At 51.0% G+C, this 24601-nt stretch overlaps 1 protein-coding gene across 4 annotated transcripts in view; it reads left to right on the forward strand.

Annotated features, from left to right (window-relative positions):
- The window catches only part of PAK4 (p21 (RAC1) activated kinase 4), an 89766-nt gene extending 68499 nt beyond the window's left edge, over window positions 1-21267 (forward strand). For 3 of the 4 annotated variants that reach the window (XM_067556708.1, XM_067556710.1, XM_067556709.1), the window contains 7 exons: window positions 5416-6111; window positions 7387-7863; window positions 10485-10618; window positions 12628-12754; window positions 15707-15832; window positions 19454-19588; window positions 20751-21267. In XM_067556708.1, coding sequence (XP_067412809.1) covers window positions 5416-6111; window positions 7387-7863; window positions 10485-10618; window positions 12628-12754; window positions 15707-15832; window positions 19454-19588; window positions 20751-20906 — 1851 coding nt within the window. In that variant the 3' untranslated portion in view covers window positions 20907-21267. The remainder of the gene's footprint in view (window positions 1-5415; window positions 6112-7386; window positions 7864-10484; window positions 10619-12627; window positions 12755-15706; window positions 15833-19453; window positions 19589-20750) is intronic. The other variant, XM_067556711.1, reaches the window with a different exon arrangement.
- Window positions 21268-24601: the final 3334 nt, after the last annotated feature.

Genomic DNA, 24601 nt, shown 5'->3' on the forward strand with positions numbered 1-24601 from the left:
TGCTGAAACTGAACAAGTGTTGGTAGAAGTTATTGATGAGTTTGGCGAGGAGTATCCTCATTGCTAATCTTGTCCTGACACTTAATATGGAGCAGCAGAGGAAGGTAACAAGAACTGAAAACGTCAATTTGGTGTTCATTAGTGCCTATGTTTCACTGCAGTATGACAGAGTTGGTATAACTGTGCAGCTCTGTAGGTCCACAGCTTTGTAGAAAGCTTCCTGTCATGACGTCCCCACAAAGACTATTGAAGGGCATGAAACATGACAGCAGTTGCCGTTGCTACATATTTTGAGCATTTTTTATCAGTGTCCTCAGTATTGACACGGACACTGTCACCTGCTCGCTGTTGCAGAATACTAAGCTGGGTGTGATTTGGAACTGGAGGCTGCTTGATGGTCATGGCAATGGTTTAATTTACAATGCCATAAATGGACCAGACAGACAATGGGTCTCTTCCCCCGCAGAGCCTGGCTCAGAAGGCATTGGTGCAGGCCGAGTCAAGCCAATTGGCATTGGCCAGAGAAGGCCTACATGAGGCCAGGCATTTGGTCAGACTCTGTCTGTCTTTCTTCATTGCCAGTGACATCTGAGCCTTCCCCCTCCGTTGCCCTGAGTCTTTACAAGAAGGGGTCCACAGCACAGCCCTAGCTTGGCTACTTCCTAGCTGTTAGTCAGATCTTCTTGCTATGGTGAAAGATTTCCTAGGCTCTTATGCTCTTGAGGATCAGTTTAATCTTGCATCTGTATCCAAATCCACTTTCCCTGGCAGCGGGGAACTCAAGCTTATGAGGATTGGGTTGCTTGGATGAGATTCAACTGCTCTGGCTGGAGTCTTGCATGTCATCCACTGGGCAACCGTGTGTTCTGTATGAAAGATACTATACAGTATAAATCTGTGTGGTGTAGGCACGGGCTTGGAACAAACTCATGCAGATTGATTCTGCTGTGGAGGAGCTTGGGGGGACAGCCGGAGGTGCGATGGGGGTGATGGTGACAGCATGGTGGATGATGGGATGCAGATTGCAGCATTGCACTGCAGTGGGTGCTTTAAATAAACCGTTGCCATTCAGTGTGTGAGAGGGTCCTCGTAAATTACACTGGGCTATCAATCACCATCCTCTCTGCAGTTGCTGAAAGCAGGGCTGGGGGAGGAGAGGGCATCTGGGAACTGCCTGTGAGAGGTATGGAGAGGACTGCAGCAGGCACCTTTTGCAGGACATGAATCCGCCACGGTGATCCATTTGTTCAATGCTTTTTGGGTCACAGGGCTATATAACCACTTGATTGGGGTCCTGGGGGTTTGGTCTGTGTTGTTAGAACTTATAACCCCCCATAACTTTGCTTCCTGTTCAGTACCCTGGCAGAGGCAGGTACAACCAGGATATTTACAAGAAAGGACTGGACAATCTATAGTCTTAATTCTTGTGTCTCCTGACTGAGGTGGCACCTTCTTGCTATTCTGGAGACCAGCGGGTCATCACAGACTGCATCAGCTACTGGGCAGAAACCTCTGGGCTTAGGGCTACAGTCTTCCAAATGTCTAGACTTACAAGGGAAATCCAGATGAGCGGTTAGAGGAAGGACTGGGACTGGACTCTCAAATATTGCAGGATTGGGAAGGAAGTGGTTAAAACAATAGGGGATAGTCAGGACTCCTGGGTTCTATTCCCCATTTGTGCTTGGGTAAATCTCTTAATCTCTCTGTGCCTCAATTCCTAACCTATAAAATGAGGGGGGGGGTTTCCTCCCACCATTTGTCTTGTCTAGTTAGATGGTAAACTGTTCAGGGCGGGAACTGTGGCCGTGTGCAGAGTGGGGCTAGGGCAACAGTCCGTAAACTTTGTCATGCCCCCTTACCCCTGTCCACATCCTCCATGCCTCCTTCCCGAGTGGGGCCACGGTTGGAGCCAGGGGCTGCATCTGAGAGTGGGGTCACAGCAGCCGGGGCCCAAGTTGGGAACAGTGACCGGAGCAGAGCTTGGGGCAGAGCAGGGCAGCGTTCCCTGCATGCCCCCTTAATGTTCCTCTGTGCCCCCATGCCCCACAGATTAAAGATCTCTGGGCTAGGGTGACCAGATGTCCCAATTTTATAGGGACAGTCCCGATATTCAGAGCTTCGTCTTATATAGGTGCCTATTACTGCCCCCCCCCCCCCCCGATTTTTCATACTTTTTGTCTAGTCACCCTGAGTGGGATCCTGATCTCAGCTGAGGCCTGAAGGAGCTACTATAATACAATCACAACCTTATTTAGAATTTAACTCAAAGGTTGGACACTGCCCTGATCAGTTCTTGTGGTTCTCCTCTCCCCCCCCCACCTCATAAAATGAGAGAGGCCAAGAAGTGTGCAACCCCCTAACCAGTACAATGCATTATTTCCCACCCCCACCTCTTGCTTTGATCATGCCTGCTCCTGCCTAAGCAAACTCCTCAATATTATCGCTTCCTACAGCTGCTGTTCTTATACACGGCTTCTAACCTTGTTCATGTCTTGGGGCATCCAGTGCTGACTGAGGGGGAAACGTTTGCAGTGACTTAATGCTCTGGCCCCAGAGCCTTTCTGGTTTGAAAGGCTTTCTCGTGAATTGGCATCAGGCAGGCTCACACAGCTGTTACAAGTGCAACAGTTGTTGTTGCATGAATTTCAAATGATCACAGAGGCCCTAGCATGGGCAGGTCTCTGGAGGACATGGGTCTTGGTCTTGGAAGTATTAAACAGCCTAAATTATTCCATCCCTCCTCATCTCTTTTAAATGGAGTTTGAGGCTTCCATCTCTTCCTCCAACTAGAACCGGGGAGAAGGCAGAGCCTGCTGAGGCTGGATGTCAGCCAGGGAGAGAAATCTGCTGCCTCTGCACATTTGTTTAGTTGTATTTGTGGCAAAACAAAGCTCCCTCCGCTCTCATGTCCGAGACACGAGCCAAGGCCATCAAATGAAATCTCCAGAGTCCATTGGGGCTCCAGCCCTGAAGTGGAGTGGCTGCTGTCGATCCTTTGGGATCTGCCCTAATGAGTTGGGGATTCCTCTTGCAAGACGTACTCTGGCAGAAAGCTCATTGAACTCTTTGGGAGTCTTGCCTGCAGGCTCGAGGTCTTGTATTGTGCAGTGTGTCTTCATGCATGCTGGCTTTTGTGTGGTTCAGTGATGGGGAGAAAGGAGTTGGCCTTACCTGGGACTTCAGATGGGATGGAGAGGGGGAGAGGTACAGGAAGGCTGCTCCTGGTGGCGGCTGCTGCTGCAAGGAAGAAAGCTCTGGTGCCAAGTGGTTGGCTCTCATGGGGTGGGTGAAGCAGCTGCCTCTAGGGAAGCAGAGTTGGAGATGGGCAGAGTGGAGGCTGAGATGGAGCTTTGTAAAGGAGGGAGAACAGCTTGGCACAGAGCAGCCCATGGAGTTGGCTGTGGAGGCGTTTATGACCCCTGGAACACAGGAGAGTGAAGTGTAAACAAGCAAAGGGAGGGAGGGCTTAGCGGCTTAAAACTAAATTGCTTTGAGGTTTCTTAATCTGTGATCCCAGGAATTTCTGGCAGTCAGGCATCTGGTGATTAGAATCCAAAGTGACTCTGCTTTTAGCCTGTAGTAGCAATTTTTGCATTCCTCTAGCCTCTTTCCTCTAAGGGTCATCCAGTGCCTTATGAATAGCTTCACAGTGCCCCCTCTTAAGGAGGTGACAGTATCCCCATCTTGTAAACACCAGCTCTCTCACATGGGGCAAACTGAGGCTTGGAAACATGAAGCAACTTGCTCAAAGGCCTCGCAGTGAGTTGGTGGGAGTAGAACTCAGGTGTCCTGACTCCAGTCCCCTGCTCTAGCCACTAAAAGCACTGCCATTTTAGCATGGCAGGCTGATTGGCATGAAAGTGACTGCTTCTTAATTGCAGAGATGCAACTGCTCTGCTCTGGCTTCTGTATTACTCTTATCCCGTGTAGTTGCTGCTGCTGCTTGCTAGCGCTTGAAGCTGTAAATGGGATTCTTTCACCAGATAAGCAGTTGTCAAGATGGTTCTGACCTGAACTTGAACATGGCTGGTGGTTGTATTAACATTGTCTCTCTTACAGATCTTGCTCACCTCTTTGGGCACCTGGATGGCGTTTCTCTCCCCTCCCCCCTCCTTTCCCTAAATAGCTTTCTGGCACGTGTTGCCATGATGGGTTCCTCTGCTGTAGCCATGAGAAGGATGGTTTTGTTATGTGATGGACTCAGGCCCTACACTGCTATATTATTTCAGTTGCACTAGCACATGCATGCCTTGACCAGGGCCCGGTTGTGCTAGAAACCAACACATCATGCAGAAATGTGTCTGCCCCTGCCACAAATTGCTTTTGGATTCAGTGATCTTTTAGCCTTTCTGCTGTAAACGGTAGAAGCACCGACCTGCTACCTCCCACAGGCCTGCTATTACGGACTCCCCCGCCGATGCACCTTGATCCGGACCTGCAGCACCGTCTGCTCTTTCAGCCCTGGGCTCTGCCTCCAGTCCCGATCTGCTACGCCCTGGGGTGGATCAACCGAATGTCACTCCTTCTGAGTTACGTGGTGTCTGTGGGTTGTTCTGGTGATGTTTTCAATGTGCACAGTCCAGTTCATTTTGTCAGTAAACTGCAAACGTGGTCGAGCCGAGGCACAGGCTGCTGTTTTGTAAGAGCTGCATGTCTTTGCATGATCAAGCAGGCGAGCAAGCCATTCCGTTTCATAAGTGTGTGGTGCACAGAAACCCTCAGCCATGCAAAGCATCTGCCCCTCCTGGCTGGAGTTGGTAAGACAGGACAGCCAGGTGAGAAGGGGAGGACTGTGCCATCACCAGACACAGGTGAAGGTGGGGAAGAGTCATGTCCTGTGTAAATGGGCAGTGATCACAGTATTTAGAGAAAACGGGTTCCCGTAGGAGGTCAGGTTGGGAGCATTAAACTACTTAGGCTTTTCTAACCTGCAGAGAAAAGGCATCAGTCAATGGTGCAAGGAAGGATATAAAATCCCCCAGCCTAGCAGACTGACTGACAGGTCAAGGACTGAGAGTGCAGTGACTCCTACCTGAAATGAGCTGGTGGGGATCTCAACTCCGGTCCTAGTGGGCAAGGGTTCACCTTGCCATACCCACTATCAGTGCCTTTGCTGGCAGTCTGGTTGTAGCAGAGACGCAAGGGTGGATATGGCTGGAGACTATGTGCCAGTTGGGGGTGGGGGAGTGTATATGTGGAGGTGTGTGCTTGCACTGGCAGATGGTAAAACCCTGTCCCTTGTTTGTCCTCGTTGGTGTCTCATGCAGTTGGGCCGTGTCTCTGCGTGGTTGCCGTCAGGTGCATCATGTTCACCACCAGACGTTTCATTTTCCCTTTTTTTTTTTTTTTTTTTTTTTTTTTTTCCCCTTTTTCTTTGTGTCTGTGTGTGTTTTCCATCCTATGTCCTGCATGAAGACCATTGTGCGGGGGAACAAAGCTGCCAAGGATGGCTCCCTGACCTGGCTGCTGGATGAATTTGAGAACATGTCGGTGTCCCGCTCCAACTCACTGCGCCGGGACAGCCCGCCCTTCCAGTCCCGCCGTGACCAGCTCTTCCAGGAGAATGGCCTCAATGAGGGCCCGGCCAAAGCCCGCCCCCATGAGGACAGGAATAAGGAACACAAGGAGAGGAGTCGCCGTGAGGCCAGGAATGAGCTGGATCGGGACAGGGAGAGGAACCGGGACAGGGAGGAGAACCAGGCCCACCCACAGCAGCCCCAAGGGCAGGAACCCAGCAGCAAATCCACTAAGCACCCTGGCAGGAGGCCGCCCCCTCCTGATTACCACAAACCCTCCAAAGAGGGCAGGCCCAGAGCACATGACCGGGATGGGAGGCGAGACTACCCGGCGGAGAGGGACTACAGCGAACCGGCCGACCGTGTGGTCAGGAGGGATCGCAATGAAGCCTCCGACAAGAGGCCCAAATCCACGTACACCGGGGAGAAAAGCCCCCAATCTCCACGCGACAAGCGCCCGCTCTCGGGGCCCAATATCCGGACTCCAAACATCCCCGTCTCCGAAGGGGTGATGAAGACAGCTCAGCAGACCGGGCGGCCTTTTAATACATATCCACGAGCTGAGACTGATCCTGTCAGGGGCCCAGGTTCCCAGGTAAAAGTTCCCCCACCCCTCAGGCCATGATCTGGGTTAGGCTCTGTCTCCTAGTTACCCCTCCGAACTATCCAGCAGCTAAGACTGAGCCATGTTCGGGATCAGTACCCCACAAGCAGATGCACCCTCCCTGACAAAGCACCTTTCCTCCCTAGCTGATTAACTTCTGAAGCAAAGGGGCTTCTTCCCTAAGGTACATCCACTATTGATTGATTTTAAGGCATATAGAATCAGGTATTTCTGGCAGGCTGCTGGAGTGGGTGGCGGGATGGCTAGGTGGCCAGCTTCCTGCTTGTCTGGACGCTTCTGTGCATCACAGTGTCAAACATCTAGCGTGCAGAGAAGATGGTTGGATCCTCTCTAACAGCTGCACGCTTGGTAGCAAACAGACGCTGCCTCCTGCAGGAGTCGGCTCCCTGCTCCGCTGCCTTTGAGCCCTGTTTGAAGCTGATGCCACTGCTACACTGCCTCCTTCAGCAGCTGCCTTCCTGCCATGGCTGTATGCGCTGCATCACTGCTGCACCGGCTTCCTGTCCTCTAGCAAGCCTTGCACTGCCGCACTGTGCTGTAGTCCGGAAGCAGCTGTGCTCACTGCCCTGTCTCCTGGAGCAGCACCTGTCTCCTCCTCACCAGCTGCATTCTCTGTAGCGATCCTGTAGCTATCCTGCACTGCCACTGTGCGCATGCGCGCGCGCTCGCCTTTGGCAGCTGTGGGCTCTGCACTTCCGCTGCTGCAGCTGCACTCCCTGTAGCAACCCTGCACCGTCACTGCTCTGTCCTTCTAGCTACAGCGCCATGCTAACAGATGCTTGAGACCCCCTCTTACAAGGCCGTGTCCCATAGAAACACCTGTGGATGCTGTGTAGGTGCCTCAGGCCTTTATAGACTTTTCTTTTTCCTCACACCTCTTCCCTTTCCCTCTCCCCACAGCCATCCCAATGAAGATCTCTCTCTCTCTCTTTTTTCCTCTTGCTATCCCATTTGGCAATACATAAACTCCAGTTCACCTCTAACCACTGCTGTCTGTCTTTAGACACTGTCTCAGCATGGCTTCTCTGGTAACCCAATGGGGGAATGCAACACTGACGTCTTTTTCCTCTTGCTTCCTGCACTCAATTGGCAGGGAAGATTTTGGAGTAGGAAGCAGCTTTTGCTCGTGCTCCGCGCAGAGGCGGCCAGCGATCGGAGAGCCTGGGGTTGATGCTACGTCGCCCAGTCTCTCTGCCATAGGTTCAGCTGCTGATGGGCTGTTTTTTGTTTCTTCTCTCCTTCCAGGCAGAGCCCAGGTCTGCGAGGCCCCAGGAAATGGCATCCAACGGGCCAGTAAGTGGGAACAGTAGCTCGTCCAAGGTCCACCAACCAGGCCAGCCAAGATCCAAAAACCCAGAGCAACCCCATCCAGGACTCTCCCCACATGCATCAGACCCCCACTTAACTCGCATCCCCCAGTCAAACCCCCAGCCATCTTACTCCCAGCAGCCACCACCACCTCCTCCTCCCCCCATGGCCTCCCAGCAGCCCCGCTCCCCACAGCGCGAGCCCCAGCGAGTTTCCCACGAACAGTTCCGAGCCGCCTTGCAGATGGTGGTCGACCCGGGCGACCCCAGGACCTACCTGGATAATTTCATTAAAATCGGCGAAGGTTCAACAGGCATCGTGTGCATTGCCACTGTCAAGAGCACGGGCAAGCTGGTGGCCGTGAAGAAAATGGATCTGCGGAAGCAGCAGAGGCGTGAGCTGCTATTTAATGAGGTAAGTGAGGTGGGCACGGAAGTTGCCTCCTGCCCCAAGAGGTCTCCAAAATTGAACCCATCTAGGCCTGGGATGACTTTGGCTACGTTGATCAGACCCCCAGGCACATCCCACAGGCGGGAGCCTCTCCAGGGAGAGCAAGTGGCTACTTACCCCTTCAAGACAGTCGCCCATGTAGAACCCCACTCCCGGCATGCCGTCCTCACTTCTTCAGAGCCCTGATTTACAGCAGGGTCGAGGGATGGTAGGGACTGCAGTCCCCTTCGGGCCTGAGTGTGTGCTATAGGCATGGGACGTGCTGTCAGCACCACTGGTTGGGGTGCAAACTTGGAATCCTAAAGGCAAGCATGGCCCAAGAGTAGCAGTCCATTCGGGCAGTCTTTTGAAGCAGTGCTGACTGTAGCTGAGCTCTGTATTCATCTGGAGGCCAGGAGCATGCTAAGAGCTTAACAGCACCGCTAGAAAAAGGTATTTGGGGCAGTGGGGGAGATTTTCAAAGGCTCTTGTGTTCCAAATTCAGAAGCAGCACAGGACCAGATTTATAGTTTTTCTAGGTAGGTTCTTGTACCACACTTGTCACCATAGTATCTGAGCACCTTTCAGACATGCATGAAGCAACGTGACTGACATCTGTGTGTGTTCTGTCATGCTGTCAATTTGCCTCACACTTGGAGCAGGAGGTGGAGAGGTTTGAGATGGCCCGTCATTCCTGGGGTAGTTCATTCCACTGTCTCAGACCAGCCTCTGAGACGGCTTTGTCTCCTGGACAGTTGAGCTTTACTCTTATTGTAGAACGTGCCATCGTGCCAGAGGAATAACACTCATGACCATGATCTTTGTGCAGAGTTTTAGTCCATCTTTTAGATATCCTGGGCCCAGGACATTAAGTGCCTTGAAGATAAAGGTGTAAAGGTATTTGGCCATCTCAAGACAGACAGGCGCTTAGTAAGATTTTCAGAAAAACCTACATGAGTTAGGTGCCTGTCCTGCTTAGGTGACTTTGAAAAAATCTCACTGGCTCTCATCTGCATCTTTAGGTACATAAATTCCTTTGCAAATCTGGCCCTTAGGCTCCCAGTTCCTCCTGAAAGTTGTACAGACTAGACTCGTAAGAAGTCAGTTTTGAAAATAGATGAACGCTCCTAAATCACAAAGGTGCTCCTGGTCCCTGCCCCCCTCCCCCAGGTGGGCTTCCACTCTGATATTGGTTGTGAAGCAAAGAGTTGGTTTACCAGGTCTTTGGAAGGAGCTGGGGTGTCACAGAGCAAAGGTTATGGCTGTGGCAGGTTATGGTACAAGCTAGTCTTGTCTGTTTGGGGAAAAAAGACTGGCTTGTGGATGCGGTGGGGAGAAGAGAAGGGATCTGGTAAACCTCCAGGCATTGGGAGGGTGAACTCAAAGGAGCAGGGGGCATTATTTAGGATGATCCTAGGGGGTATGATTAGGAGGAGTGGAATGCGATTCAGCCATGGAGTATTTAGGCTGAGTCTCAGGAGATGCTTCCTTGCCTTGGACTCTGTTAAAGCAGCTGGTCTCAATGTGGTTCATAGTGTGGATTGGTCAGGGGCGATTGGCTGCTTCTCATTTCCAGTTGCGAAAGAAGCTAGAAATGCATCGGGCACAGCTAATATCCCTTCTCTGAGTGGGGAAATTGGGTGGCCGTGATTGGAGTGCGAGGTGAGCGATGGGGAATGGGAGGGGAGAGGAAGCTGGGAGGCGATCTCAGTGAAGACCTGGCCATGTGGTGGTATGCTTGGGGAGCCCTGCTGCATTGTGCTGGGGAAATCTCCTTCCCTTGGGAAAGCATGAAAGCCCCATTGCCTGAGTCTCATCAATCTGGGCTGGAGAAAACACCACAAAATGCACCTCAGGAACCTTGGGGGAAGATAGATGGTCAAACAGGCTGTGTTAATGCGCAGCTGTTAAGAATCCTTTTTATCCCTGGGCCGTGCATCTGACCCAAGCAGTACTGCTGCCTGCCTCCAACTCCCCACTTGCAGCCACCACCTGCTTGAAATCCAAGCGTGACCATTTCCTTTTGATTCACTGTCTGGCAAAGTCCGTGCACCCTGCAGCAGCCGAAGCAAATCCCCAGCTAGCTTAACGCTGAGTCTCCTGACTGTGGTGGGAGGCCGAATCTGGCCCTCTCCGGCACTACCACAGGTCAGCCAAAGAGTTTGGATGGAAACTCGCCACCCATGCCTAGCATGGGCTCGTTAGGGCAGGACCCTGTTAGCATCCGCGAACCAGCAAGGCCCAATCCTCCAGGGACAACCATCCCCAGTAAGCATTTATTAGAGAGACTCAGGCTTATTATCTCTACCTCTGTTACTTCCATTGCCAGTATAGCAAATGCCAAAGGGATGCAGTCTTCTTGTAGATTGAGGGCCACCCGAACTGCTCTCTCTAGCTCGGGTGGATTTCCTGGTTGGTTGAACTCTGCCCTTTAGGGAACCACATTCAAGTCAGGTTTATTTCCCCTCCTTTTAAAAAGTCTTCTTGGGTTTTTCCTCTGTATGTTAGAGTTGCGCCCATGTTTGCTTTGCCCTCTCTTAACACTGGCAGCCCCGTTCTGCTCCCTGCATTGGCCGTAATGCCCCGCTTTGCTCCCTGTTTTTCAGGTGGTGATTATGAGGGACTACCAGCACGAGAACGTGGTGGAGATGTACAACAGCTACCTGGTGGGGGATGAGCTGTGGGTGGTGATGGAGTTCCTTGAAGGCGGAGCTCTGACGGATATCGTAACGCATACCAGGTATGATGCGGGGACAAACCTTGCCCTGGGGACTCGCGGCTGGGCCAGCTCATCCCTCTGATCCCAGATTCAGAGCAGCAGGCATGGAAGTGGAGTCATAGTTAGGAAAAAGAGCGCTAGAAATGACACGGGTGGGGTGTGCACACAGCTGGCTGGATCGCAGTAGCTCCAGCTCAGGCGTATAAAAGCCAGCGGGCAAGAGGACAGACAGCTCAGAAGGGAGATGGAGGGTTAGGTTATGGTTGTGGATATGTCTCCACTGCAGTGTTAACTCGAGTGCTGTCCCAACCCCCTCATTCTTATCCACACCCAGAACCCTCTCGCCTGAGTGTAGTGGTGCTTTAAACCCAGGCCAGCTGGTCTGTATGGACCCGAGGGAGGCTTTCTTGCAGGCCAGGATCCCGCCCACTTTGCAGTGAGGACACAGGGTAAATCACTGTGTGCTGATAATCCTGCAGTGCATTCCCACAATTCCCTCTGTGCACCCAAGACAGACACATTTACTGGGAAAGAGTTCTAGAGCGGCTCAGCTTATTGCAGCACAGAGACCCATGGGATGTGCCCCCAGAAGTCCTAGCGCTGCACTCACTTGAGTGTGGCTCCTCAGAGCTGGGTGAGGCTAACCCGGGGGGGCGGATCCACAGGTCCATCACCCAAGTTCACTCTACAGGGGTGACAGACTAGCAACCCCAGACAGGCTAGATCTACACTACACAACAAACTCAGGTGACTGGCACTGGGGTCCCTGGGTCTCAGCACCTGGGCTAGCATAGCCTGGGGATGAGCGGCCTTTCGGCAGAGTCCTACCCTAGTTACTGTCTCTGCATTGTCCAAGGACCCATCTCATGGTTCTTTGGGAAAGAATCCTAATGTCTCAGCACAGTCAGCTGTGGGAGAATGTCTGTCCCGGAAGGGAGGGGGATTGGGAAAGGGCATCAGAGGGTTATCAGTACTGCAGTGATTTTAGCCCGTGTGGTCACTGCAGTAGTCCCTACTCCCCTACTAGAGCTGGGGACAGAACCCAGCAGACCTGACTCCCAGCCATGCTGCTGGGTCAGCTAGCTGGGCTTAAAACCCCTCCAAACCCAGGCCAGGGGTCTTTCTGTGTGGGTGGTAGGGCTAAAGCCCAGGTTGTGTGCAGCAGAGACCTTCCTTAGAGGTGAGTCTTGCCTACAGGGGTGCTGCACATGCTGTTCTAGGAGCACCTGCCCCACCAGCTCACCCACAGTGGGGCTGCATAATGGTTCTCTGAGTTGCTTTTCTTCCTGGAACCCCTGTTCTGACTGCATTCGGCATCCGATTGTGTTGCGTCTTCCTTGTTGGTCAGCAGTTCTCTGTGAGCCCATTGTGTTCGTGTAGTGATTATCGCTGCGTGCATCTGCTAAACACAGGATGGGACTTTCCAAAGCACTCGCCGTTGGCTTTGCTCAGTCACCCACTGAGCCAACAGGGGAGTTTTACCTTGGACTTCGGTGGGAGCAGAGCGAAGCCAGCGCTGAAGATTCCACTCCTAATAAACATGGAGTCACCCTACAGATGAGATGTGCTGCAGTCATAGGCCTTGCCTCTCCTGGAGTCATTAGCTTAGCATAGCGCCTCTCCTGGAGTTTCCAGCTTAGCATAGCACTTTTGAATGCCCACTCCAAATGTAGAATGCTGAAGGGCTCCTCAGTGCCAGGGGTCAGGGCTGCTGGGTTCTGTTCCCAGCTCTGGGAGGGAGTGTGGGCTAGTGGTTAGAGCAGGGGGCACAAGGAGTCAGGACTCATGGGGTCTGTGCCCGGCTCTGCCATAGGCTCCCTATGTGCCCATGAGCAAATCCCTCATCTTTCCCCATCTTGAAGTGGTGATAATGCTTCCCCCAGATAGGGTGGGTATGGAGCTTAATGAAAGCTTGCAGAACACTTCCTGTCTCTGACGCTGAGGGCGAGACAATGGCAGTTCCCCTGGTTACTGCATAGCACCATGAAGAGGGCATCATTTCAGCGCTGTGAACCTTCTCCTTCTTCCAGGATGAACGAAGAGCAGATTGCTGCTGTCTGCCTGGCTGTCCTGAAGGCACTTTCTGTTCTCCACGCCCAGGGAGTCATCCACCGAGACATCAAGAGCGACTCCATCCTGCTCACACATGACGGCAAGGTAAGGGAGACTCCCAGGCTGTTAGCCGGGGGTGGGGCTGCAGGTTCAGAGCCTCAGACACGATGAATCTTCCTGTCCTGTGATAACAGGATTTCTGCACCACATGGAGCTGGATGAATGATCGCTGTGCCCAGCTGCCCTCTCCTGTGGGGACAGCGACACCTAAGGGTGCATTTTGGTATCTCCGTCACCCATAAATTGCTGTGTGAAGCGCCATCGTCCCAGGATTCTTGCCGTTGGCTACGGCTCCTGCGTCGGGCTCGTCTCCATAGCAGCGTTAGCGTGAGGTGGAATTTCAGTGGGGCCCCAACCCAATTCCCAGAAATCTCTAGCTTGAGTTAAGTGGTGCTTTACGCTTGAGCTCGCTGGCCGTCAGAGGGGGTTTGCTCACACTTGAGCGCTCCTGAAGCTGGAGTTTCAATGGGGAAGGATGCAGTGGAGATTCAGTAGCTTGCATTACAACAACTCCTAGCATCAAAGAAAGATCAGAGATGGAAAGTACCTCAGGAGGTCTCTAGTCTAACCCCCTGCTCAAACCCTTATCAGCTGGCGGGTTGTTACGCAGTGTGGCTGTGCTCATTAGAACTAGCTAGGCTGCAGGAACTTGAGTGTACGAACTCAGACTTGCAGGGAAGAAAAGCCCATATCAACCTGCTAACTCATGTGAAAACTCCACATGGCCCTGTCGTCACTAGGGACTTGTCTTCACGTTCCACACTCGAGTCAAGACATACTGCATCCCGATGGGAATGCTTCTCCCGTCAGTGCAGTTAATACACCTCCCGAAGAGGTGGTAGCATGTTGATGGGAGAAGCTCTGCCATCAACCTAGTGTTGTCTACACCGAGGGTTAGGTCGGCATAACTACGTCACTCTCAAAGGTGTGGATTTCTCTCACCCTCAAGTGATGTAGTTCTACTGATATAAGTTTGTAGTGTGGACCTGACCTAAGATTTGACCTTGAGTGAGTTAACTCAATTTCAGGACACAGTACCATACCTCCTTTTTTTTCCCCAGTGAAAACAAGGCCCCTGTCCTGTGTGGGGAAGCTGAAGACTCTGGCTGTCTCTACATGGCGGCTGTTCCACTGTAGTGTGTACACTTACTACAGTGACAGAAGCAGTAGTAAATCTGCCTTGCCGAGAGACGTTAGCTACATCGATAAAAGATTCTTCTGTGAACCTAGCGGCGTCTGTGCTGGAGCTTGGATTGGCTTAAATATGTCTTTCGGGGGTGTGACTTTTTCACACCCATGAGCAACATAGCTAGGTTGATCTAAGTTTTAGGTGTAGACCAGACCTCGGGAGTGAGAATTCTCCTAAAAAATTTTTAAACCACCTCCTTTCCTATTGATTTTAAAATACTTTTCTGTTGTGTGTGGCAGACAAGGAAACAGGCTGTGGAGGGGCAACTGTGAAATTAACTGGGTCGTGCGAATGAACTTGGAAAAAAGTTTTCTCTAATATGGTTCAATTACCATCATTTTTACACATGGTTTGTAAAAAAGTAGGTTAAAAAAAAACCCTTCAGATGGTGTAAGATGATTGTGTCCCTTTAAAGCAGAACAAAAAACGCTTTTTTTCCAAATGTACATCTTCGGAGCATGGTAGAAATGTGATCTAAATGTTAGCCTGGTAATGGAATATCCATGTTTTCTCTTTAAATAACAGTTCCATTTTAAAATCAAATTATTAATCTCTGAATTTCCTACCAAGACCGAAGTAATTGGCTTTTTCCCTTCAGTGGTTCATGATTCTAAGCACCTAGAGCTGGGTAGAAGAATGCTCTATTCTAGGTCTTAACTGCATGATTATAGCAACCTCCACCTGAGACTGGAAGCTAGGAAGCTTGGGTTCTATTCCCAGCGCTGAAACTGACTTGCTACCTGAGGTTGGTTGCTTATGTGAAACCTGCCTTCTGTGGCTGAATTTCCCTGTAAAAAGGGAAGTTCTACTTTCCTAACAGGTTGTTTGCGGGAATTGATTAGCTCTTGTGTTTAGTGTATAAGTTCAAGCACTAAGCATTGTTTAATAATGTTGTTTCCTCTATTATTGAAGAGGCAACTCGGATTCTACAGCATCTTTAGTTTCCCCTTCTTTCAGAACCTAACCCGACTCATGATAGCTAGAAACGATTGTGTAGTGAAATACACCAATCTCTATTTCAATGTGGCATGAATCTTGACTTGTCCATGACCTTCTGGGCAGTCCATTCGATTCACTAGGCACCCCTATGGCTACAAATCTGACTTCCTCACCAGCAAATCATGTGGAAGTGACTTAAATCCCTCGTGCAGATTTCCATTTGACATGCTTTTTTTAAAAAAAAAGTAGTGCCTTATTGATGATTCCTTCTGATCCATTTTCTGTCTGACTGCAAATCCTCCTAATTTCCAAGGGTGTTTCCCATCTAGGCCCAGTGGAGGCTGATCAGTAGCAGATTTTGAAATCTCAGTAACTCCCTCTGGCTTTTTCTCCTCTCCTTTGTCCAGAAGGCCCAAAACTATTATACCCTATTATGGATTAATTGCCTTCCTAGCTTACTTTTGAATCTGAGCGATTTTGGGGTTATAGAGATGCAAAAAGAGCGTTTTGTTTACACTGAAACTCCTGTGGGGTTTTTACTTTCCTGAATATGGAGATTGTAAATCTTGTACTTCAGAGGTTCAGATAACAGCCGGTGGGGGCTGGGGAGGAATTGTGTACTTAAAAACTAAACAACTTTGCAAAACAGAATTGATCACGGAAATGTTGAGCAGTTTAGATTATTTTTAGAATTAAACTTTATATTCATCTATGCTGCCTTTTAATGGTTATCACCTCAATTGCATTGTTTTGACCCTCTTTCTTTATTGGTGGTCAGGGATTGTTGTCTGTGGTGTTGTAGGCCATTATTGCAGCTGCTAGCTGTTTTCCCTGTGCTAGCACTGACCCCTCTTTTCCCCTCTTCCTAGGTGAAGCTCTCTGATTTTGGGTTTTGTGCACAAGTGAACAAAGAGGTTCCGCGGCGGAAGTCTCTGGTGGGAACCCCCTACTGGATGGCGCCAGAGCTCATCTCCCGATTACCTTATGGACCCGAGGTAAGGCTGCCCCGGCAGGGTGGCCAACCTTGCATTTTAGTTTTTACTGACATGAAGATCTGAAGTTGGTAGGTTTTTTTTACTGACACCGTAAACTTTTTACTGACCTCACTAAAAATACCATAAACGATACAATGTCACAAGTGTGTACTTGCGCGCAATATTCTGTACACAGGAATTCAGAAATATGCAATTGTTTTAGCTACAGCTATTTGATCAATCGGGCTCTTTGGGCATGTGCAGATAGAAAACAGGAAACTGATAAAGTCACGGTCAGTGTGGTTTTATGATACAAGAAGTGATTCTGAACGACAATGTAAAAAACAATGTTTTATTTCATGGACATTTTCATTTATTTACGGGTTTACAGACAGTGTTAACGTACATTTTTTTTACTGACTGTCTGTAAATTTACGGATGGTTGGCAACCCTGCTCTGGGATCCATGTGGGTAGTTCAGTCTGGCCCCTTCCTGAGAAAGGTAAGGGAGGCCACTGCTAAAGAAGGGAGATAGGAGGATAGCAATAGGGATTAGAATTTGATGAGACGATGGTGTTTCAAGGAAACGAACCACCAGGGCCTGGGGATTTCCAGCCACTTGTGCAGCCCAGTACTGGGAAAACCCAGCTGGCTCTTTCAGAAGGGTTCTGTGCCCTGAGGAACCAGGCGACCTGGGGTAGGGCTGGCTCTGTGAGGAGGGACCCATCTGGCATCTGCTAAGAGATGGCTTGATGCACCTAGATGGGCAGGGAAAGGGCTGATCTTGGGATCCACCCCAGGATCACAGTGAGATAGCCCTAGTTCAGTGCCTGAGAAATAAGCTGATATGGCATGCTTCCCCCCATCGGAGATACAATCAGGTGGGCCTTGGCACAGCCAAGGGCTCTCTGATCTGCCTTTCAACCCTATGGGGGAGATGAGTAGATGGTAAACCCCTAGCAATGCTAATCACTAGAGGCTCTGGGATGGAAACATGAATGGAGCCTTTCAGATAGCATCAGCAAGTTCCCAGCAGCATGTGTGAAATGAGCTGGTAGAATACAGTCCAGATCCCACTTATGCTAACTGGTCCTTTCATCAGCAGGTCACGGGGTCGCCAGTGGGGCAGAATTTGGTTTGTCTTGTTTTATAATTTTGATGATCAATATTGCTATTTGCATTTTTTCAAGTTTTTATAGGGTTAACTGTCCACATTTGTGGGAAATCATGGGGAGGGTTCATATGGGGGGGACACAATTAATTTAATGACCATAGAGGTTGAGATTCAAAAAGTGAAAAACTTTATCACTATTAACATGTAAATTGTCAACATCACATTTCAACATCTACAGAGTAAATAGCCTTAAATCAAACGCTCATGCGTTCTCAAGCAGCATTTTCCTTCCTTTGCCTGTCTACTTTTCGATTATCATCTGTGGAAATGTTTTCCTCAGTTTGTGTGTGTGCCGTGAAATTGATGGTTACTGACATCTCCCCATAACAATCGCTTCCTAGTCAGAGCTGAGCTTGTCTCACTCTAAAGGGGAATTGGGGGGCGGGGGGTGTCAGTCACTGGCACTGTCTGTGACGCTGTCTGGATTATGGTGCCTATTTATAATATTTAATACCAATATGACAAAATTGCAATAAATACCTTACAAGATATGCCATGTACTACAGGCAAGGACAGGAAACTACATGGAAAGGTTATAATTTGCTAAGTATGATGATATTGTTTGTGTGTGTATCGTCTTTGTACTGTAAGTTATGGATATGTGTGGTATATCTGTATCCAAACACTTGTGCTGTGCTACTGGGTTATGCCTCCCAGGCCCATTAGTGTCAGCGCAGATAACTCATCAAGAGCCAATACTTTTAAAGTGTTGTGATATTGATTTATCATACATCCATAACTTACAGTACAAAGATGATCTACACATAAACAATATCATCATACTTGGCAAATTATAACCTTTCCAATGGTACCTGATGGCCTAGCTTGTAAGATACTTACTGCAATTTTGTCATATTGGTATTAAATATTATAAATGGTCACTCCTAATCCAGACAATGTCACTCCTCACCCCAAAATTGATGCAGAAAGGGATGTCCCTACACACTGCTGAATGCATCGCAGGAGTTTTCCATTCCTGGTTTTGTAGTATTACAGCTTCCACCACGTTCAAGGGTTTGTCAGAAGATCATTCACTTGGCACATTTTCACCGTTCTTGGCATTAGCAGTAACTTAATTACAAGGATATTAACATCAAAATCATGTTTGGTTAAAACAGGCTTTTTTGTGAGGTTCATTATGGAGGTAACAATGTTGTTTTTTTGGGGGGGTGGGGGATATTTTTTTAAACACAAACATTACCATGGGTTTGGTTAGATCAATAGTGGATTGGATCTGTTCTTGCAGCATAATCCCTGCATGTTTTATGTGATCTTGCCTGGTGTGTCTTCTGTGCTAATAGCTATGGGGGATCAGGAGCACTGTGACTGGCTGGTGAATCTAATGGCAGTGTCAGCCACCAGTTTGGGAGAATCTGCTCTCCTTTTGCAGCTTACCCTGACCTTGGCGTTTTCAGATGGACCACCCTAGGCACGGACAGGTCACACTGTTGGTTCCCATGCCACCAGCACGCAGTTCTCTGCATGCACCCTTCTCCCATTCCCCGGGGTTTGTCTTGACTAGGAAAAGCTGATAGTGTGGGGTGGAGTTAAATCATATGTACTAGCTAGGTCTGCCTGATATTCTCTCTCGTTTCCTAGGCAGGAGAAATGCCGTAGAGGCTTTCTATCTGGTGGCCCACTATTGCTGTAGCAGCAAAATCCATTTAGCTGTTGAAGTTGGCTTCTGGCATGTGTGTAGCAACAAAGGCCACTGGGTGGCGCTGTGTATAAATGCAAACTAGCCTTAAACGCATCTGGGTCATAAAAAGAAAACTGCTTAAGCTGACAGGTCTTTGAAGACTCACCTGCTTGCTTTAAATTCATGCCATTAGGTCCTGGGTACTGTGAGAACATCTTCGAAATGTCGGCGTAGTAATAAAGCACTAGGCACCTTTACATCCTTGCTAATCAAGGGGCAAATGTATATAAGGTGGGGTTTTGAGTTCCTGCTGTGAACAGATTTAGCAACACTCCAGTCATCTGGTCTAGCATCCTTGGCTCTGGGTTTCGAACATGCAGCTGCCATCTTTGTTGGATCCAGAAGCCAGGCTGCCTTGATTGGGGGAGTGTGGCCTAATCACTCTTTCAGTGAGACGCTGCAGTGGCTTTTTTCACCGCCAGTGAAGGTACCAGTCTTTCTGATTTTAAATAGGACACGGATGTGCTGCACAGGCAGTTTAGCATAAACACAGAGAGGCAGCATTGCCTAGTGACTAGAGCAGTGGATGGGCCAGGATCTATTCCTGGATTGGGCAAGCCACGCCCCTCTCTGTGCCTCAGTTTCCCCTGCCCACTCTTTGTATATTTACACTGTAAGTTCTGGGGGCAGAGACTGACTGTCCATTGCTCTACATCTTGCAGTGCCCAACACAGCGGGGCAGGTTTGTGGGTACAGCAGCCCTCCAATAATGATTCAATTGCCAGTTGCTGTCACTTTGCTTACCTCTTGCCCCTCTCTGCTCTCTGCAGGTGGATATCTGGTCCCTTGGAGTGATGGTGATAGAAATGGTGGATGGAGAGCCCCCTTATTTTAATGAGCCCCCCTTAAAGGCAATGAAGATGATCCGGGACAACCTGCCTCCCAAACTTAAAAATGTGCATAAGGTAATGAATGTGTTGATCATCATCTCCTCTCCCAAGCTAAGTAGTATCATGCTTAGTCAGGACCTGGATGGGAGACCCACAAATGCAGTCCGCTTCCGTGGCGTGAGAGACTGGTTCTCCCTAATATGGGCGGCCTGGGCCTATGTATCCTAGCAGTGGCTAGCCAAACCGCTCCGAGCCCTTGCTGTTCCATGCCTCAGTTTTCCTTCCCACCCGTTGTCCATTCTGCACTCTTTGAGGCAGGGACTCCTTGCATGCACAAAGGAGCAGTTAGTACTTGATCTTCTAATTAGGGGCTTCCCTTAGTCACAGCCTCAGCTGGGGGCTGACGTCAGTTGCCCTATGAAACCTGAACTTCTTTGGAGATTTAACCGTGCAGCCTCCACTTTCGCATAGCGATGGTGATGTTTTCGCATAGGGCAATGAGTTAACGTCAACCACCCATTTTACAGACTCACTTCCGAGTCTGCACCTGCTGGGGGAGAGTGCTGTGCTCAGGAGAGCTGAGGCAGAGAGCTTTCTGCCTGCTGGTCTCCCCTGGGGAGCTGTGCTTCCATGTGCTCTGGTCCCCTCTGTTAGCATCAGTGACACCCCCAGAGAGAGAGGCGCCCGGATGCAATGGTGATGGCAGCTGTACAAAGCCCTGGGAGAGGAGTTACTTGTTGGCATGGGGCTCTCTGGGTGTGTGCGGGGTTTTGCACTTCAGGGACTTTTGTATTGCATGCAGTCGGGTTTGATTTCTGGGAATGGATTGCTCTGTGGGTAGGGGAGAGAGCTTCCAGGATTTGCAATGTGTTATCTGTGACTACATCATTGCTAACGGCTCTGTTCTGCATCTGACTTCAGAAGCCAGATGACTTGGCACTTTAAGGCCTGGAGTGAGTGAAGTAGGGTGAGCTCAAGGAACTTCTCTTTCTCTGCTTTTCCTCTGGCCGGGGAGAGAGAGAAGCTGTGCCAGTCCCTAATTCCTTCCCTTCCCCACCTCCAGACCTTCCAGTTCCTGCCTGCTGTGGATTTCCCAGCAACTGGCTGACCCAGGGGGAGCCGTAGGACTGATGTCATGCTCCTCTGGCAGTGGCTTCTCTAGTTCCCAGAAACCCTGTGGCCCGTGCTCTTCTGAGCCCGTGACTCACGGCAGCTGCTTCCTCCCCCTCCTCTTTAGGTTTCTCCTTCCCTCAAAGGATTCCTGGACCGCTTGCTGGTGAGAGACCCGGTCCAGAGAGCCTCCGCCAACGAACTCTTGAAACACCCCTTCCTGACGAAGGCTGGGCCTCCTTCCAGCATCGTGCCACTCATGCGGCAGAACAGGATGAGATGAGAGCGTCAGCTGCCCCAAAGAGAGGCGCACACGCAATCGAAGAGCTCCCTACGTGGCCGTCCGCGGTGGCCAGAATTGCGCGGCATTGGCACGTTCCTGCCTTGTCATCTTGCCCTCTGTTCTCCAGCGTGCTCCTGCCGTTTCCTTCGGACTCGGCAGCGGGGACAGTGGATCCGAACAGCCGGATCACCAGCAGCGGCGGCAGCGGCCAGCTTTCTCAGTCCTGAGGGCTCTGCAGGTTTCCGTTGGCCTCCTGTGCCCGGCAGGGCCAGCGGTTCCGTTAACTGGATTTACAACTGTGCCGCTACTGTGTGACTGCAGCAGGAGCTCTCCTGCCCTTCGCACTATCCTGCTGAGTGGGGGCTGGGAGTCGGGGGGGGGGGGCGGGGGAGGGGAAGAGGGGGATGGGCTTTTTTAATGACTTTAAAATTTCTGATCAAAATTGTAGTTTTTACACACACAAAAAGACAAGGCGGGGAAGGGAGTGAGAGACACTAAGCAACTCAACACTGGAACTTGCGGCCATGTCTAGAAGGGGCTTTGCCTGTTCTCCTGTGGCTGCAGGCTAACTCTTCCTTGGGTCAGGACAGAGCGGTCAGGCTAGGTAGGATCGGTTTGCTTTAGCTCTGTAGCATTTGCATTTTTTCCATAGGGTGGAACAGAGCCGTGAGCTTGTGGCAGGGCGTCCCGCCCTCCCGCCCAGCTCCTGCAAGGAGCTGCCTCCAGATGGCAGCAGGGAAAGCAAACATCTATGGCTGCGCTGTTGACAGTCCAACTCTCCCCTGCCAGCTCCACCCTGCTGAGTAACGGGGGAGATCTGAGCTGGTTGTGCTGTGCAGGCCCAGTCTGTCTACTCTGCTAGGTGCTGGGTTTCCACCACGCTGTCCCGCGCAGGAGGTGAAAGACTTGATGCCGACTCTGGTCTCTCCCCCGTCCCCCACTGCAGTCTCTTTCACACGCTCTTCCTTTGTTGAGGCCTAGCCATGTGCTGCTGCTCAGTCCCCAGGGGTGGGTGAGCAGAGCAGCTCCCTGGCCTCTGCTTCACTGGTTCCTTTGCATCCAGGTAGCCCGACATGCATGGCTCACCTGGACCCCGTAGGCTCTAAAAGAGAGTTGACTCAGCCCCCTCCATCTTGAATGCAGAGAACTGGTGGGGAAAGAAACTGATATCCCAACATGCAATGCTTCTTGATGTGTGCAGCCTTGCATGCTGGGATACCTGAAGTGTCTGCGGTGCAGGGCTGCTCCACTGTAACGGACAGCTGCAGCCTGATCCCTTTTATGCAATGAGTGGGGGGGGGGGGGGAGCCAAGGCTCCTGGCCTGTTGCCCTCAGTTTTGAGCAGCGAGGTAGCACCTCCCGGGGTAAGAAAAACAAAGGCCCAGTGGCTTAGGGGAGCAGAGGAGGTTGTAGCTCTCTGCTTTAGGGGGCCAGGGGACCCGGCTCTGGCTTGCTGGCAAAGGCTATTCCAAACCCTCCTGGAGCCTGCTGCCCCAGTGCAGGGAGGCATGTGCTGGTGCTCCCTGTTAGCATAGCCGTTTGCTGCAGGGAAGGGGGGAAAGCAGCCAATGCACTGTGACCCCTTCTGGCCCCATTGCATGATGGGGCCATGGGAGGGGGTGTGGCTTCCTGCCCCTCTGGGAGCATGGTTGGAAAGGGAGGCTGGGGGGGCTAGTCTGTGAGCTGCAGGCTCTGAAGAAGGGATGAGAGCAGTTGAGCTGCATCCCTGGCCCTGTGGGGGTGCGAAGGGGAACGGGTGGGGAGCAGCCTGTGCGTCCGGCTCAGCGTAGGGAGGCGGCTGGCTCTGGTCAGTGTGTGGGAAGGGAGAGCTGACCCCAAGGGCAGTGCACGGCTGCATCCCCATCTTCTGGGCCTCTGAGGGGTTGGAAAGGGCTCGAGAAGCTGGGAACTCAATGCCCCCTGGCCCAGGCTTTCTCTGAGCTCTGGAGATGGCTTGCATTGGGGCGGGGGGGAGTGGAGCTGGACTGAGCTGTGCCCTCCAGCACCAGCGAGGAAAGGGAGCAGATTCCTCACCCCGCAGAGAGAGCTTCCTCAGGCCGAGGCTGGCAGCTGCGGTGTTGTCGGCAATGCAGCCTGCTGTGCCGTCAGATAGAGGGCGATGCAATAGGAAGAATTAGCCCGAACATTGTTGCTTTTACTTTCCATTCCACCCTGGGGTCGCTTGGGGAGGGGCCCGAATGTGGAGATGTCTGAGGTGTGTGGAAACTCAGACGTTTTGAGGATTCCTCACCCCTTGCGTCACACACTGAACACGCATGCTGTATAGCGCAAACTCCTCTGCATGCTTTCTTGGGGGGAGGGGGAGAGGGGCGCATGGATGGTCTTTCTTTACCTGGTTTTAGAAACTTACCTTGTACGTTAGAGCAACTGGTTTGCTGCTTTTTTTTTTTTTTTTTTTTTAAAGCCTCCGTGTGTACTCAAGACCTCCTAATGCAGCAGGAGTGGGTTGGTTAAAAGCACAAGGGGATTGTTCATGGTTATTTTATCTTGTTTCCCTGGCCGCTGGATTCTTCTCTGCAGAGCTGCACATCAGTTGTGCTTCTCATTACAACAGAGAGAACTACAGGGAAACCTGGCTCTAGGGATTGACTGCAGGGGGGAGGGGAGGGGAGGGAAGGGATTAGATACTTTTATTTTCTGGGCCTAAATCTGACATGGGTGGAAATCAGGACTCGACTATGCTGAACGCACAGCTGAGCGGAAGAAGGTCCGGTTGGGAGCCAGCCACTGACGTGTTGAAGGTTGTCTAACACGTGGGATCTTCCAGGGAGCTCAGTGTTGGCCTAATTCGGCTGCCCCTGCAGTCAGTGTCTTACTGGGGATTTTAAGGAGAGCAGGATTGAGCCAGGGCTGAGTGCGTTCTAGTCCAAATTCCTGATGTGATGCCTGTGTCGGGTGACCAGGACGTTATCTAGTTTATGCTGTTTTCCCATTAGCCTTACTGGTTTTTAAATGTATAAACCAGTTCGCTTACCCCCCTGACGTCCCCAGAAGCATGAAGGTCCCAGCTAGCGCTGTATTCACATGCACAGCTGAGCAACCCACGAGTGACCTTGGGGCAAAGGTCTCTGCCACCCAACCTCAGAGCTACACCCAGCCTTGTTTACAATGTGGGTGGGTCTTGTTTGATACAGCACCGTGCACTCTGGAGCCCTGCGTTCAGCTCATGCCCCTTGTTTGTTTCAAGCTCAGGTGGTTTTCTCAGCTGTGGCCCAGCAGGGGCACGGATGCATTTTTCCACTAGGCTCTAAAGCTGGGCACTAAACCCGTGGGTGTGCTACACACCCCAGTTGTGCAGAAAGATACAACCCGCCTTTCCACTCCTTATGTCCATGTTCTCAGGTAAAGCATCCACCAGGGAGGTTAGTACCTCGTCCAGCTCTGAATTCCTTCTCCTTGCAGCCTACTTTCCTGGTCTCTCCACACGGTAAATTTTAATTAACATTTGTTGTCAGTGGGATTTCAGAGGAGTTACACAGACCTCCCTCCTCCTCCTCCTGTCTGTCCTTCCCTAGGCGTAGCTGTGCCCTACTCCACCCAGTCACCCGTACTGTTAAGCTACTGTCTGAGCCCCTGCGCTACTGCCCAGACCCCCTAACTTCCCACTCGGCTTCCCAAGGGCTGCATGAACTGCCTAGGCCCCCTGTGCGCCCCATGGACTAGAGCAGAAGGGC

Source organism: Emydura macquarii, unplaced genomic scaffold (genome assembly GCF_026122565.2).
Source record: "Emydura macquarii macquarii isolate MOO-44397 ecotype Brisbane River unplaced genomic scaffold, CSIRO-AGI_Emac_v2 contig_1790, whole genome shotgun sequence".
In the NCBI taxonomy this organism is placed as follows: Eukaryota; Metazoa; Chordata; order Testudines; family Chelidae; genus Emydura; species Emydura macquarii.